Source organism: Dreissena polymorpha, chromosome 1 (assembly GCF_020536995.1).
Source record: "Dreissena polymorpha isolate Duluth1 chromosome 1, UMN_Dpol_1.0, whole genome shotgun sequence".
Lineage (NCBI taxonomy): Eukaryota > Metazoa > Mollusca > Bivalvia > Myida > Dreissenidae > Dreissena > Dreissena polymorpha.
Window position 1 is genome coordinate 152,403,429 of NC_068355.1, and position 18,322 is coordinate 152,421,750.

General features: G+C 39.5%; 1 protein-coding gene across 1 annotated transcript in view; it reads right to left on the minus strand.

The window, feature by feature from the left end:
* Positions 1-1,681: 1,681 nt before the first annotated feature.
* Positions 1,682-18,322, minus strand: part of LOC127858316 (histone-lysine N-methyltransferase 2D-like) — a 122,684-nt gene continuing 106,043 nt past the window's right edge. Inside the window, exons 40-46 of the mRNA XM_052395389.1 lie at positions 12,482-12,675; positions 10,825-11,089; positions 7,110-7,276; positions 5,799-6,026; positions 4,325-5,472; positions 4,122-4,179; positions 1,682-3,680 (exon numbers count right to left, since the gene is read on the minus strand). Of these exons, the coding sequence (XP_052251349.1) occupies positions 4,504-5,472; positions 5,799-6,026; positions 7,110-7,276; positions 10,825-11,089; positions 12,482-12,675 (1,823 nt within the window). The 3' untranslated portion in view covers positions 1,682-3,680; positions 4,122-4,179; positions 4,325-4,503. The remainder of the gene's footprint in view (positions 3,681-4,121; positions 4,180-4,324; positions 5,473-5,798; positions 6,027-7,109; positions 7,277-10,824; positions 11,090-12,481; positions 12,676-18,322) is intronic.

An 18,322-nucleotide genomic window follows, 5' to 3' on the forward strand; every position in this document is an offset into this window, starting at 1 on the left:
GTTAAGAAATGTGCCCACTGAATTTGTGTCACGGACACCGGTGTTTGCAAATAGGAGTGTAGTCTACATGCGAAGTAAAACAGTTTAGAGAGTATCGTTTGAACATGGAAATAGACAAACATGATTTGATTTTTATATGTCAGTGGGTCTGTGTATAATCAGATTCATATGCATATTCTGCTTTATTATGTTTGTCACGCTGTTCAGTTAACAGAAATAGCTTTGAACTGAGTGAAGATGTGAAATGCAAGATATTGAAAGGTAAACAAATTAAATATATTAATTTAACTCAGTTAATACATCATTAACACCAGAAGAACACTCAAGTGTGTTTGTTTATATTTAGTCTATTAACTGTCATTGAATACATTGAAAAACTGCTGCTATTGATCACAATAAATACTTACTTAACTGTTTACTTTGCATCCTCAGTATGTTAAATGTGAAGTTTAACAGGTTTTTATAAAGAAATATTGTTATGAAGTTCAAAAAGTTGTTTATTTTAATGTCTGTTTTTATGGTTGTCATTGCGTTATGCGCGCCATTCGTGTAGTCAAAATCAATCCACAGAATTTTCCTCCCCTCTGACTTTGCCTCAATCACACCCCTGTGCCTTGCCCCCTGGCGGCCTTGTTTTCCAACGGACTGGAACCATTTTGAACTCAACCAACATATCATTTAGACAAACATTTTGACAAAATAACATGAAGATTGGGCATCAAATGTGACTTCTACAGTGTTGACAGGGTTTTTCTTTTTTTTGACCTAGTTTTTGACCCAGCATGACCCAGTTTCGAACTCAGTCGAGGTATAAATGGGACAAATGTTCTGACTGAATTTCATGAAGATCAGACAATAAATGTGGCCTCTAGAGTGTTCACAAGGCAAAATGTTGACGATGCACTACGGACAACGGACAAAAGGCGATCACAAAAGTTCACCATTTGCACGTTGTGCTCAGGTGAGTTAAAAAGTTGAGAACTACATTTGGTCATGCTGGAGTTTTTATCGGAAACCCCTGTTGGAAACCCCTTCAAACCACCTGCTGGAAACTGAAATAAGGGTCACTAGGTCAAAGATCAAGGTCACTATCACACTAAGTGTGAAAATCGTTTCCGATCAATAACTCAACAAATTGACCGATACTTCATGTGTGCATTGGCCTTGGACATAAGATGACCCCTATAGAAACTGGGGTGACTAGGTCAAGGTGGCTATCACAGCGAGTGTGAATATCGTTTCCAATCAATAACTTGTCAACCAATTGACCAATTGGCTTGATACTTCACATGTGCATTGGGCTTGGACAGTAGATGACCCCTATTTAAATTGGAGTAACTAGGTCAAAGGTCATGGTCACTGGCACAATAAGTGGGAAAAGTGTTTCTGATCAATAACTCAACGAATCGACCGAATGTCTTGATACTTCCCGTGTACTTAGCCTTGGACAGTAAATGACCCCTATGGAAATTGTCACTAGGTCAAAGATCAAGGTCAATGTCAAAATAAGTGTGAAAATTGTGTTGATCAATAACTCGTCAACAAATTGACGTAATGGCTTGATACTTCACATGCGCATTGGCCTTGTACAATAGATGACCCCTATTAAAATTTGGGTCACTAGTTCAAAGCCCTGTTGTTTTTTTTTTTTTGGGGGGGGAATTCTCTGACCGCGGAACACTTGTTTCACTTTACGTTTATTTCACTGTACCTCACAAAGCACAATATCACAGCATAATACAAAACAGATTTTAAACTGAAAAGCTAGATCAGTTATCAGTATCTACAAATATACTTTCATTTGGTATACCATATATGCTTGTTCATTATAATACACATAATGTATTAAAAGACCTCGAAAGATGCCACTTTCTGGCATAGATATTGAATGGAAATCAATTGAGAATATTACTATACACTGTACACATATAATTATCACTGTAATGGTACAAATACAGAAATAATATCCTTAAAACATTAACAAAATAGAGTATTCTTTCATACCTTATTATAAAACAAGACATTATAAGGATCAGAATTATATGTATCACCCAAAACTCTACAGAATATCATTAACAAGAAGACCTTGAGGATCCTTGTACGCTCAATGTGAATGTGTAGCTAATACATCAGACCCTATGTTTGGTTGTACTTATGACAACAGTCGCAAGAATCAAACATATGTTGCTTTTCTATGTCAATTTAAAACATTTCACACTATCAAATGAGTTCGGTCATGGTAGAGATTAGAACAATCTTTAGAAAAGACCACTATACAAGGCTGTATAACTAATACCAAACCTCTGGCATTAAACAAATTCTCCCTCTAGCAGGGCCAATGTTGACCCAATGGAGATGCTGCAACATTTCTGTAGAAGACCACGATGCAATGTTACAAACCAACTAGTTAACCTTTAATTGGGCCATGGGGTTAAATAAATTTTTTAATCTGGACCCATGACCTTATTAATCAACAAACGAGAGCTATTTACATAATTTTAATAGAAGGCCGTCCCAAGGAAAAAGTTATGAACAACTCTGCCTAGTGGTTCATGATGGTGAGTCATTTAAAAAAGTTATTGACAGACCGAGGGACACACACAGATGGATAACGGTCATCAGGGTATCCAAATAGCTTAACATAAGAACATTGTGCTCTAAGGAGCTAACAATAAATCATATTTCTTTCAATGTAGAAGTAAATGTAAATCAAATTTTAAATGATTTTGCTTTATATAAAACGTATAAGTACTTATGTTTGTCTCCTTAGATTTACAGAGCCCAAAATGAGACTGATAATGAACATGCAAAGGCAATCATGAAATTAAAAATTCCCAACTAAACAGTTATTGGAATCTTGTAATTTTATTTAGTACAGCTGCAAATGAAATTAATGAATGAAAAAGATATTCTTACCAGAACAAAACTTGTTAATTGTTTACATAAGGATCATTACATCTGTGAACAACCAGAATAACATGAAAACAAATGTATTTCCTAAGCAGATCCTTATATCCCAACAATACCTATTGATACAAACCTGTTTAAGAAATGAAAATGATTACAACGGACAACAACCACACATCTTAAAAGCATGCTACAGTGGGGGACATAATGTTTATGTTTTCATTACCATGTTTACAACAGAAAGCACTATAAAAAACAAAATGATATTTTCTCATATTTGTTATACTAAAACACTGACTGAGATACTGCAGTCTGTCATTTACAGTTATTTTCATGATTATCAGTATAACAATATTATACAACAATAACACATGCAAAATGAATCAATTAATATCAAGTTTCAATCCAACAAGTGTGTGTATAAGTCAACTTGAGTAAATATACAAAGCACAAGACTATAGCCTTGTATTAGTTAATTCCATGATTCTCTTTTTTAATTTGCCGGCTTGTAATATTTTTAAGCTGTCATGTTTTCATATAAGAATTCAGGCAAAATACATAACCATGATAAATGTATGTATATGAACATTCTCATTTTAATTGCCCACAAATGCTGTTAAATAGTTGCTATTTTCTACTCTAATATCTACAAACTACACGTGGACTGAACACAAAGCCATAACACAGGCTGTTTGTAAAACATGCATGCCCCCCATATGGGCTGTCAGTTGTAGTTGCAGCCATTGTGTGAATACGTTTTATATCACTGTGACCTTGACCTTTGACCTAGCGACCTGAAAATCAATAGGGGTCATCTGCCAGTCATGCTCAATGTACCTATGAAGTTTCATGATCCTAGGCGTAAGCATTCTTGAGTTATCATCCGGAAACCATTTTACTGTTTCAAGTCACTGTGACCTTGACCTTTGACCTAGTGACCTGAAAATCCATAGGGGTCATCTGCCAGTCATAATCAATGTACCTATGAAGTTTCATGATCCTAGGCGTAAGCATTCTTGAGTTATCATCCGGAAACCATTTTACTATTTTGAATCACTGTGACCTTGGCCTTTGACCTAGTGACCTGAAAATCAAAAGGGGTCATCTGCCAGTCATGATCAATGTTCCTATGAAGTTTCATGATCCTAGGCATAAGCATTCTTGAGTTATCATCCGGAAACCATTTTACTGTTTCGAGTCACTGTGACCTTGACCTTTGACCTAGTGACCTGAAAATCAATAGGGGTCATCTGCCAGTCATGATCAATGTACCTATGAAGTTTCATGATCCTAGGCCTAAGCATTCGTGAGTAATCATCCGGAAACCATTTTACTATTTCAAGTCAATGTGACCTTGACCTTTGACCTAGTGACCTGAAACTCAACAGGGGTCATCTGCCAGTCATGATCAATGTACCTATGAAGTTTCATGATCCTAGGCCTAAGCGTTCTTGAGTTATCATCCGGAAACCATCTGGTGGACGGACCAACAGACGGACATGTGCAAAACAATATACCCCCTCTTCTTCGAAGGGGGGCATAAAAAATGATGCCCAAACATGACAAAAAAAAGTTCACATGTATTAGGCAACACCCTCACAAGGACTGTTCATCATCAGACAAAGTTTCGTATTGAGATGACAACAGAGGCTGAGGCTCCTGTGATTCACTCACGGTGTCGTTCTCACGTCGGGAGTACTGCACACTGGATGCCGATGGGGTGCTAGACCCAATGTCAGCACTTGTCTGTGGGTATGAGCGGGGACTGCGTGACCGATGTCCCTGACGCCCTGACACAGGAAACTCAGAGGCTGAGGAGCAGTGGGGGCTGCCGTCACTCTCTCGCGACGATTTGGAACTTCTCCGACTCTGAGAAACCTCGCCAGTGCCCGTGCACTCCATAGGAGATTCATCCACCATGAGCCTATCTGTGCTGTCTGCACTCGTCTGGGAGATATTTGAACCCTCGTCTGGGTCCAGCTTTCTTTGGCTAGGACCCAAAGACCCACTTATGTCGTACCGCTCGATGCCCTGGGCCTCATTATCTCTGCCTGCTCCACTATCAGAGACCTTTGACAATTCTGAGTGCACCACATCATCAGTACTTTCCACATCACCATCTCTTCCTCCCTCCCCGCCCACTCCCTGCACACGGTTCTCTGAGCTATCAACCACCCCCCTTCGTGGACTCCGTGTACAGCTGGACAGGGCCATGTAGCTGCTGTAAGGCTTGCCCTGCGCTTCATCGTCCGGACTGTCTGGGAAATCATACTCAGACTTGGGCCCCTTCTTCATGGAGGATGAAGCCATGCCAGATTCCTGCACAGACACCGATGGGGACACTCTTTGAGAAGGTTTGATTAACTCCCTTTGCTGAGTGGTGCCGGGTTTCTGTGGTGATTCCTCTTGCTCCAGGCGGGATCGGGGCCGGTAGATGCGTCCCTTCCTCTGGGCATGCTGGGAAGAGTGCACCTGGTCCCGTGATTCACCAGCGGAGGACACTGGTGACTGGGCCTGTGAAGACGGCTTCAAGTAGTTATTGCCTCCCTTGGCTGGATCCTCATCCTGAAATGTGTATATACTGGTGAATTGTCTGAAAGAATCATCCCAATGAAAGTTGTTATTGTTTGAATCTGATTCTGTGATTGGCTTGAATATGACATGAATATGCTTATTGTTTGTTTTAGTTTTTAGTATTTGATTCAATAATGTTTTTGCTTGTATTTACTTTTTATCATAAAAGAGTAAAATTTGAAATCTGGAGATTTTTAAAGAATTGTTATGGAAAGATTCAACACAAGTCTTATACATTTCAAAAGACCTTACGGTGAAGAACAACACAACCTTGCCTTCAGAACCACAGTTTCAACCTGATTCTGTGTGACAAGTACCTGCACGTGCTGATCTGGGGAAGGCTGTGAGGAGCTGGACGGGGACAGGGCCAGCATGTCACCCTGTCTGGGCCTCCCCGCAGGGCCCCCTCCTCCCCCCGCCTCTCCCGATGTGCTCACCACAGGGCCCCCAGTCGGCCTGGACTCAGAGCGTGGTAGGCGGTGCAGGGGCTCCTTCACTGTGTAGTGCTGTGAGGACACTGGTGACTGGGTGCGAGACTTGCCACCCTTAACATATAAGGAATCTTATTTCACATAATGCAAATTAGATGTTATTAAATTGAAAGAAAACCATTGCAAAACGCAAATATCGCAGCATTTCTTAAATAGAATGGCACAATTTTGGCATCATGATTGATGTGTTTGCCTGAAATTTTATTAACATTTACATAACACACATATATGTGTATGCAAAACCTCATGATTGACCTAAACTAGTGAGAAAATAACCAAGCGTTTTGCCGTCTTGAAACAAAAACTTGTGCAATTCCACAAAAACAAGTTCCAATGATTTTTATCCCCACACTTTTTGAAAAGCGTGGGGATATTGTGGTTATCTCCGCCGTCTGTCCCGTTGTCCGTCTGTCTGTCCATCTGTCCGTCCTGGCCACTATCTCCTCCTACACTATTAGCACTAGAACCTTGAAACTTACACACATGGTAGCTATGAGCATATGAGTAACCCTGCACTATTTGGAATTTTGATCTGACCCCTGGGTCAAAAGTTATGGGGGTTGGGGTGGGGCCGGGTCAGAGATTTTTACTCATTACCAACCCTGGGGCGCCCCTGGGTCAAACATGCAGCGTGGGGATACGCGTCGACCTCTGCTGCGCCAATTCTAGTTTTAATTTATTTACTTTAAATTACAGTTTAATTGCAGCATATAGGCTACCTACACTAAATTTCAGCACAAAACCTTTATCCAAACTCTATAGAGCACATGATAAAGTTTTTTAATTTTTAGTAACAAAGATCTTGATAGTAATTTGATCCAGCACCTGAGTTCACAAAACGAAGGATTGCCATTCAATATTACCGGACAAAAAAAACTGATTTGAGTGAAATCTACTTTCCCTTTGTTTGCACTGATAATTAATTTTCATGACATTCATTCAATATGGCTTACTAAGAAGATGCCCAAAATGATGGTCAATTTGTTGACAACAATTATCATCTTGACATTGATTCTTGTTTAAGAACACCAATCCACAGAAGTCAATGACAAAAACCGACAACCTTCACCAAATAAATTCAAAAGTCGTTAGAATGTTTTGAGTACATGGGGCAAAGATAGAAAAATTGACAGTTACATGTGGAGCCCTCGTGGCAATGCTCATCAGCTCCCCAGGGACTGACCCAACAGACTGTTGGACTGCTGGCCTCTCCTCCCTGTGGCCCTGGGCCCCCTTCACAGAGCTGGCTGGCCCCACGTCATCTGAGCCCCCCGCCCCTGCCATGCTGCTGCTGTCTGCCTGGCCTGAAACATACAGGACATCACATACACCAATCACTGACTGGCCTGAAACATACAGGACATCACATACACCAATCACTGCCTGGTCTGAAACATACAGGACAACACATACACCAATCACTGATTGGCCTGAAACATACAGGACATCACATTCACCAATCACTAACTGACCTGAAACGTACAGGACATCACATACACTAATCACTGATTGGCCTGAAACATACAGGACATCACATTCACCAATCACTGACTGGCCTGAAACATACAGGACATCACATACACCAATCACTGACTGGCCTGAAACGTACAGGACATCACATACACCAATCACTGACTGGCCTGAAACATACAGGACATCACATAACCAATCACTGACTGGTCTGAAACATACAGGACATCACATACACCAATCACTGCCTGGCCTGAAACGTACAGGACATCACATACACCAATCACTGACTGGCCTGAAACATACAGGACATCACATACACCAATCACTGACTGGCCTGAAACATACAGGACATCACATACACCAATCACTGACTGGCCTGAAACGTACAGGACATCACATACACCAATCACTGACTGGTTTGAAACGTACAGGACATCACAAACACCAATCACTGCCTGGCCTGAAACATACAGGACATCACATACACCAATCACTGACTGGCCTGAAACATACAGGACATCACCTACACAAATCACTGACTGGCCCGAAACGTACAGGACATCACATACACCAATCACTGACTGGCCTGAAACGTACAGGACATCACATACACCAATCACTGCCTGGCGTGAAACATACAGGACATCACATACACCAATCACTGCCTGGCCTGAAACATACAGGACATCACATACACCAATCACTGCCTGGCCTGAAACATACAGGACATCACATAAACCAATCACTGCCTGGCCTGAAACATACAGGACATCACATACACCGATCACTGACTGGCCTGAAACGTACAGGACATCACATACACCAATCACTGACTGGCCTGAAACGTATGGGACATCACATACCCCAATCATTGCCTAGCCTAAAACCTACAGAACATCACATACACCAATCACTGACTGGCCTGAAACATACAGGACATCACATACACCAATCACTGCCTGGCCTGAAACGTACAGGACATCACATACACCAATCACTGCCGTGCCTAAAACATACAGGACATCACATACACCAATCACTGACTGGCCTGAAACATACAGGACATCACCTACACAAATCACTGCCGTGCCTGAAACATACAGGACATCACATACACCAATCACTGACTGGCCTGAAACATAAAGGTCATCACATACACCAATCACTGCCTGGCCCGAAACGTACAGGACATCACATACACCAATCACTGCCTGGCCTGAAACGTACAGGACATCACATACACCAATCATGATATGGTTATAAAAGTTTGAGGGTCTCAGTATTTCATGCAACATGATTGCTTATTAAGAGAAGCAAATGCAAAACGTATTTTCACAAAGATTGAGTAAAGATGGAAAAAAAACAAGAGATGTGTTTGTCAGAAACACAATGCCCCCTATTGCGCCCCTTTGAAATAAAATTTCAATATATCATTTGGCAGGTTTAGAATTATCTCCCTTTTAAAGCTTATTACTTCCCTTGGATTGTATTTTTTACTTTTGACCTTGAAGAATGACCTTGACCTTTCACCACTCAAAATGTGCAGCTCCATGAGATACACATGCATGCCAAATATCAAGTTGCTTTCTTCAATATTGCAAAAGTTATTGCAAGACTAAAACCAAGGTTGAAGTTTTGGGACAGACAGACACACACAATGACAGACAGACAGGCCAAAAACAATATACTCCCGATAATTCGATCCGAGGGCATAATAAAAAATTGAACATCAAATACAATAAACAGATTAGGCATCTAGATAGTTAAAAAGGATAAAAATATCGTTCAAATCCTTGGTATCAAGCCTCTCCTGATATTGATTTTGTTAACATTAAGAATGAGGCTCTCGTGATTAAGTCACACACATGCGCTCCGAGATTTTTGTTTAACATAACTACGATTGAAAATAAATACAGACGCAACCAAAATGAAGAAACAACTATAATTTCATGTCTAAATCTAACTTCAACTGAAATAATCCAAATTTAACTATATTCTATTCAATTTTTTTGGTCCTCGTCATGAAACTTCCACATAAATTGCAAAGTGAGGCAGACAACTGGGCTAGTGTTAACACAACTCTTTCATGTATTTTATCAATTTTAAAGAAAATTCTTTGACTGTTTTTTTTTTTTTTTTTTTTTACAAGATTTTCAGAAAATGTTGCATGAAACAATCTAGCATAAGAACTGTGCGCAAAAAACACAAAAATAGTTGAAATGACGATAAACACATGTTCAGTGGGTATACCCAGTCCCAATAGGATGCTAATTTTATCAAATCTATAAATAGTAACATATATGGCAATATTTATGGCAAACATTTGTGTTTATGCAATTCATGAGCACTTTTATTATGTGTACATGTTGCTCAAAAAAAGAATGACTGATAAGCAGATGCTTCTTATATTGTTAACCCTTTGCATGCTGGGAAATTTGTCGTCTGCTAAATTGTCGTCTGCTGAAGTTCTAAAATTAGCATTTTCTTCGATTTTTTTTCAAAGAATACTATCAGAATAGCAAACAGTTTGGATCCTGATGAGACTCCACGTTCTGTGGCGTCTCATCTGGATCCAAACTGTTTGCAAAGGCCTTTAAAATTCGGTTCCCGCGCTGAAAGGGTTAATTGAAGTTATTAAAAAGTATTATTAATGTTTCAGTTTGTACGGATATGTACGTGAATCAAATTTTAAAGTTTTGTTGGCCTAATGCCTATTGAATTTGAGTACTCTCCCATTTCGGATGTGATGTCTCGATACCATTTAACAACGGGCATAGAGACTGTTATTACCCAAGTGTATGGAACTATGGCTTTGAGTGGTTAAAAACTCTGTAATCGAAGGATACCTTGAATAAAAATCTTTTAATTTAAATGCATATAAGCTTACTTATAAACTTAATTGAGTTGGTCTACATATTCTTAGAAAAATTGATGTGACCAACACATTATATGGTCCGGGAAAGTTATCAATAATTTTGAAATTTAAAATCCAATGTGCTTACTAGCTGTGCTAACTTATCTGGTCTAAAAGTATATGAAGTCTTCAATATAACAACCTTAAACACCCACACATTATATGGTCTGGGAAAGATATCAATGATCCTGAAATTTAAAATCCTATGTGCTACTAACTGTGCTAACTGATTTGGCCTATAAGTAATAAAATCTTCAGTAACAACCTTAAGACAACTGTATTGATTGCTTATGTGTAGAAAAATAACAGTGAGATTCAAGTTGTATTTCCCTTTTTTGGGCTCTAAATTATTTATTTAATGCAGAGTCAAAGATGCTGGACTTAAAACTGTCAAATTGTACAATTAAATATTCACTTCAAAAACACACATCAAGAAAACAAATGAAAACCCTCTGTATTAGATACCTGGTGGGGAGGAAGGCTGAGTGGAAATGCCCGGAGAGTGCGACTGATCAGGCTTCATCTGCCTCTGCCAATCCATTACTTGTGACCTTGACCCAGGCTCATACGACCTTTGACCCTGGTCATGGCCCCATGCACTTGACCCCAGGTCATATGACCTTTGACCATGCTCCTGTGGCCTTGCTCCATGCTCCTCCACACTGGACTGTGGCGCCGACTGTACGGAAGGCTCCAGCTGGTGGCCAGTACTGCTTGCTTGTTCAGTACCCTGCAATGGTATACTGGTATGTATTGGCTTGTTCAGTACCCTGCAATGGTATACTGGTATGTATTGGCTTGTTCAGTACCCTGCAATGGTATACCGGTATGTATTGGCTTGTTCAGTACCCTGCAATGGTATACCGGTATGTATTGGCTTGTTCAGTACCCTGCAATGGTATACCGGTTTGTATTGGCTTGTTCAGTACTCTGCAATATTATACCCGTATGTATTGGCTTGTTCAGTACCCTGCAATGGTATACCGGTATGTATTGGCTTGTTCAGTACCCTGCAATGGTAAACCGGTATATATTTTGTGCGTGTTTGTTTTGTATTGTTCCCTCTTTCGTTACTATAGTTTGAAGTGTATAAATATTTAACAGTCATTTTTTGGCAGTTAGCTCACCTGCTTACAATTTTCCTTGTCAAACTAAGCCAATCTTTAACAATATACCACCATCACATAATTATGGAAGTCTTATACAGGATATAAGTATGATCTTCTCAAGCCTTATTAAGCTAGATATTTGCTTCAAACTGAAAATGGTGGCTGAAGGGTCATGATTTTGTAGCATGGTTTAGTATACCGTGAACTTATACTGCCTTGCTATATGAGCTAGCTTTTATATTGGCGCAGTAGTATCTGCCTTGCAACCAGGAGGTCCTGGGTTCTATCCAAATTGTTGGCGGGGATTTTTCTGGCTAGATTACAATTTGTTACTGCTTGCCATTATGCAATGCCAGACGATACTTAAAATAACACATTTTTAGTAGTATCTAATACTTATTGCAAGACATTCAACTAAAGTTTCTTTTCGACTAATGACCATGTTAAATCAAATTTTCAAGAAAAAATAAATAAATAAATAAATATATAATACGAATGCTCATTATTGCCTTGTTGATATTTCAATTTTGTAATTAAATATAGTATCAAACCGTTTAGTTTTCTAATTTACATATATATCTCTTTCAGTTTTCAAATGCACAATATGATATAAGTTACAATGAGAAGACAAGTTTTAATATTCAAATGAAATAATATGAATGTTGAAAAGATATGTATGATATAAAATGATAAACTTCACATGTTTTTTCTTATAGAAGTTGTGGGGATACAAATAGGCTTATATACATGTATTACTCAAATTGTGTCTTCATATTTAACAATAAACAACACATGACCATTAACTCTTTCATGCGGGAACCGAATTTTGAAGGCCTGTGCACACAGTTTGGATCCAGATGAGACTCATCAGGATCCAAACTGTTTGCTATTCTGATAATATTTTTGAAAAAAATCGAAGAAAATGCTAATTTTAGAAATTTAGCAGACAACATTTTAGCAGACAACAAATTTCCCAGCATGCAAAGGGTTATTGAATATAGAAAAGCACAAACCTGTCTCCATTTAAACTTCTTCGGTCCAGGAAAGGAGGCGGGTGGCGTCTTACTCTGGTCAGCGGGCCCACTGGTTGGGGCACTGGCTACAGTCCATGCATGGGGGCTTGACTCACTGCCCGACATCTGCAGCAAGTTAGAACTGCTTGACACCAAGTTGGTACTTGAACCCTGCGAGGAGCTCTTGCTGGAGTCTGAAAAACAAGATCTTTTTTTAATTTGAGGAATTAAAGTAAAGTATAGTATCTTATAAGCATTTCTGGGTACCAACAAGTTGTACCACTGTGCATCACAAAGAACTATCAGTTCATGCCACATAACTTGTGTGAGGATAACAGAGATCGCAAATACTGGTGGTCTGCCGGTCCTGACTGGCAAATTTTACTCAGGACTGACATGTGATTCAAGAAAATCAGTCTGACTGACTGACAAAAATATTCGCTTACAATATTTTAATAAATAGAAAATGCATTAAGCAGTGACGTAAATTACAACAATTTCAGCCCATTTCCATAACGGTAAAATTACCATATAAGTTCCGGGAGCATAAATAATATGGTATTTAGATGAAATATTGGCTTGGATCATATTAAAATACAATTAATCATGTTGAAAGACCATTTATTAAATAATGATTATTATCATAATAAACTACGAATAATCCAAACTCAGCTGAACAAAAAGAGATTTTTTCAGATTTTCTTCAAATGGGTAGTAGACCAATATCATACTCATATGGAATGGACTGTCTCCATGGGGATAAGATACCTGCATTTAATTTAAATCGTCTTTAACCAATTGTATACGAGGATTTTCACAACAAGTTTTCGCAAAATGCATCCACTTAAAAAACAATACAGTGACTGAATTCTGTTATACCAGATGCTTTCGTTTTCAAATTTGTATCTTTTAATATTGTTCTAATCTATTATGTTAATTGTTTGAAATTTGGAACGGTTGGCTGTTAAAATATTATGAAGGTGCCAAGCCTGGCAATAAATGAGAATAAGCTCCAATGCTACTTGAAAGAGTCTAACTAACACTTGTGAAATGTCATGAATTGAAGTAAAAACAAAAGTCGTAAAGGAACAATGTAAGCAAAACAAGAGATTGCCAAGCAATATGGTCCCCTACCGGTGAAACTCCACCATTGTCAGAATTTTTTAATTATTTTTTATTTGTTGCCATAGCAACCATAATTATTGACGAAGGAACAAAATGAAATGACGTGCATAATCTCCATATTGCCATCTATCCATATTTTTAGTTTCATGAAAAAAATATGAAGAACTTTTTAAGTTATCGCAGGATGCAAAAAAGTGTGACGGACAGACTGACGGACAGACTGACAGACAGACCAACAGAGCGTAAACCATAAGTCCCCTCCGGTTTCACCGGTAGGAGACAACAAGCAAATTTGTTGAATTGATATCCCCAGCCAATATGCTTCTGGACACAAAAGTGTTATATTTGACACTCGGCTAAAAAAGCATTTTTTTAAGATATAAAGGGCCATAATTCCGTTATTAACAGATGGTGTACAATTCCATTGGGCATGCATCATCCTCTTTTCCATATATATACTCATACCAAGTTTCAATGAAATCCGCTAAAGCACTTCCAAGATATGGCTCCGGACACAAAAGTGCCGGACGGACGGAAAGACAGACGGACGGACAACGCTAAAACAATATCCCTCCCCCTATGGCAGGGGATAATAGGAGGGAGCTACATCCTGCTCCTTTTGGTTCCCCCTTCTGTCCCTTTGAGATGGTGGACACAAAATATAAAAACAGTGTTCTCCAGAAAAATTTGAGTGGCCAGTTATATTTTCAAAGTAGCCGGCTACTAAGCAATAAAACAGGTGTATTTGCACCATTTCTATTGATACTTTGGGGAAAAGTAACCGGCATCTAGATTGAATGTAATTGGTGAAATTGCCTGCTGCCGGTGCTTCCGGAGAACACTCATAAAATATATGTCAAAATGACATTTGTCCCCTTATGTTTAATAACAATTGAAACTCCTGTGTATAAAACCCTCCACGGCATGCATATCGTGTTCTGGATATAGCAAAAATTATGAAAACAAGAGGACCTGAAAGGTCCAACGTCGCTCACCTGAGGTACAAAGGAACTGGCCTGTTCTGTGCAGCCCAAGCTATTATAAGAATAAATGTTCCGACCAAGATTCATGAAAAGTGAACTATAAATGTAAGGTTTAGAGTGCTAACAAGGTTTTACTACAGCCATATAAGGATAACTTCCCTGCCCCCTGGCAGCCATGTTTTTCAACAGACTGGAACTTTTTTCAAACTTATCCAAGATATCATTAAAACTTATGTTTTGACATATGTTCAAGATAATTGGACAATAAATGTGACTTTAAGATTGTTAACAAGTTTTTACAATAGCCATATTAGGACAAATGTGCAACCCCCTAGTCGCCATGTTTTTCAACCAACCAGACCTTGTTTGAACTCGTCCAAGATATCATTGGAACAAATCTTCTGATTAAGTTTCATGAAGATCGGACAATAAATGTGTACTCTTGAGTGTTAACAAGGTTTTACTATAGCCATATATACACCATATAAGGAAAAATTGCCCCGCCTTCTTGCGGCCATGTTTTTCAAGGAAACTAAATCATTTTCTAATTCATCAAAGATTTCGGTGGGACAAATCTTCTGATCAAGTTTCATGATGATCAAACAATAAATGTGGCTTCTAGAGTGTTAACAAGTCTTTACTATAGCCATACATTGTATAAGGAAATTCCCCAACCTTTACGGCAATGTTTTTCAACCAACTGAAACCATTTTCACACTTGTCCAAGATATCATTGGGACAAATCTTTTGACCAAGTTTCATGAAGATCACTCAATAAATGTGGCATCTAGAGTGTTAACAAGGTTAAAGTATAGCCATATAAGGAAAAATGCCTTGCCCCCTGGCGTCCATGTTTTTCAACCAACCAGAACAATTTTGGAACTTGTCCAAGATATTATTGGAACAAATCTTCTGACCCAATTTCATGAAGATCGGACAAACAAATGTGGCCTCTAGAGTGTTAAAAAGGTTTTACTATAGCCATATATAGCCAGATAAGGAAAAATGCCCACCCCCCCCCCCCCCCCCCCCTGGCCGTCATGTTTTCAAGCAACCAGAACTATTTTCGAATCGTCCAAGATATTATTGACACAATTCTTCTAACCAGATTTCATGATGATCAGACAATAAATGTGGTCTCTAGAGTGTTATCAAGATTTTACCAAAGTCACGTAAGGAAAAATGCCCCGCCCCCTGGCGGACATGTTTTTCAACCTATCAAAACCATTTTTTAACTGATCCAAGATATCATTGGCAAAATCTTCTGATCAAATTTCATAAAGATCGGACAAAAAATGTGGCCTCTAGAGTGTTAACAAGGTTTAATTATAGTCATACAAAGCCATATATAAAACAAGAGATGTGTTTGTCAGAAACACAATGCCCTCTACAGCGCTGCTTTGATTTTTTTTCATTTGGCAGGTACAGATAATTATCTTCCTTTAAAGCTTATTACTTCACTTTGATTTAGTTTTTTTGACCTTTGACAATGAAGAATGACCTTGACCTTGAACTTTCACCACTCAAAATGTGCAGCTCCATGAGATACACATGCATGCCAAATTTCAAGTTGCTATCTTCAATATTGCAAAAGTTATGGCCAATGTTAAAGTTTTCGGACTGACACACGATCGGACAGACAAACGGACTGACAGTTCAACTGCTATATGCCACCCTACCAGGGGCATAAAAATGCCCCGCCCCTGATGGCCTTGATTTTCAAGCAACCGGTACCATTTTCCAACTCATCAAAGATATTATTGGCAAAACTCTTCTAACCAAAATTCATGAAGATCGGACAAAAAATGTGGCCTCTAGAGTGTTAACAAGCCAAATGATGACGCCCCACAACACACAACGTACAAAAGGCCGTCACAACAGCTAAAACAAATGTAACTGTCTGGTCAAAATGTTCATGCTGCTTCTAGCCTTACCCTGAACCTTTTGGGATCCTGGATCTTTCTCTAAGTTGTTAAATTGTATGTGATGAAGTAATAATTCTTTAATGCAATAATAATTTTCATTACATAATAAGAAAGCAACATCTAGATACCTTTTAATATATTACATCTAAAAGGTGTTTATTTTGATGTGTTTTTTATCATAGTTTAGTCGGACTGACAAAAACTGATTCCAACTTACACATTTTTCAAGTCAGTCAGTGCAATGACAGATTTGTCAAGATTTCCCAAATATTGGGATGTCATGAAATCCAGTCTGCACATTTTTTACCATAAAAACACTTATTCAAACAATGAGTTTGAAAACTAATTGTAGTGATGTGACATAAATACTGTTGAAAACGGCAAAAAATTCTGCTTAACAAACAAACATGAATTGGGTTTAGCCAAGGTTAAGATAAGACTTCAAGCCATGATTAATTGTTTCCACCATTACCTTGCAGAGTGAAGCAGTTGATGTGACCTTGGGTTGACACCTAGCCATTACCCGGCAGGGTGAAGCCATTGATCTGACTGAGGATGGGGACCTAGCCATTACCTGGAAGGGTGAAACCATTGATCTGACTGAGGATGGGGACCTAGCCGTTACCTGGAAGGTTGAAGCCATTGATCTGACTGAGGATGGGGACCTAGCCATTACCCGGCAGGGTGAAACCATTGATCTGACTGAGGATGGGGACCTTGCCATAACCTGGAAGGGTGAAGCCATTGATCTGACTGAGGATGGGGACCTAGCCATTACCTGGAAGGGTGAAGCCATTGTTCGGACTGAGGATGAAGACCTAGCCATTAACTGGCAGGGTGAAGCCATTGATGTGATTGAGGATGAAGATCTAGCCATTACCTGGCAGGGTGAAGCCATTGATTTGACTGAGGATCGGGACCTAGCCATTACCTGGCAGGATGATGCAATTGAGGAGACTGAGGATGAAGACCTTCCAATTACTTGGCAGGTTGAAGCCATTGATGTGACTCAGGATGAAGACCTAGTCATTACCTGGCAGGGTGAAGCCATTGATTTGACTGAGGATGGGGACCTAGCCATTACCTGGCAGGGTGAAGCCATTGATCTGAATGAGGATGGGGACCTAGCCATTACCTGGAAGGGTGAAGCCATTGATCGGACTGAGGATGAAGACCTAGATATTACCTGGCAGGTTAAAGCCATTGACCTTACCAAAGATGGAAACCTAGCCTTAACCTGGCAGTGTTAAACCATTGTTCCGACTGAGAATTTAGACCTAGCCATTACCTGGCAGGGTTTAGCCATTTATCTGACTGAGGATGGAGACCTAGCCATAACATGGCAGAGTGAAGCCATTGATCTAAATGAGGATGGAGACCTAGCAATTATCTGGCAAGGTGAAGCCATAGATCTGACTGAGGATGGGAACCTAGCCATTACCTGGCAGGGTGAAGCCATTGATCTGAATGAGGATGGAAACCTAGCCATTACCTGGCAGGGTGAAGCCGTTGATATGAATGAGGATGGAGGCTAGCAATTATCTGGCAGGGTGAAGCCATTGATCTGACTGAGGATGGGAACCTAGCCATTACCTGGCAGGGTGAAGCCATTGATCTGAATGAGGATGGAAACCTAGCCATTACCTGGCAGGGTGAAGCCATTGATCTGAATGAGGATGGAGGCTAGCAATTATCTGGCAGAGTGAAGCCATTGATGCGACTGAGATGGAAACCTAGCCATTATCTGGCAGGGTGGATCCATTAATATGACTGGTGATGGAGACCCAGCCATTACCTGGCAGGGTGAA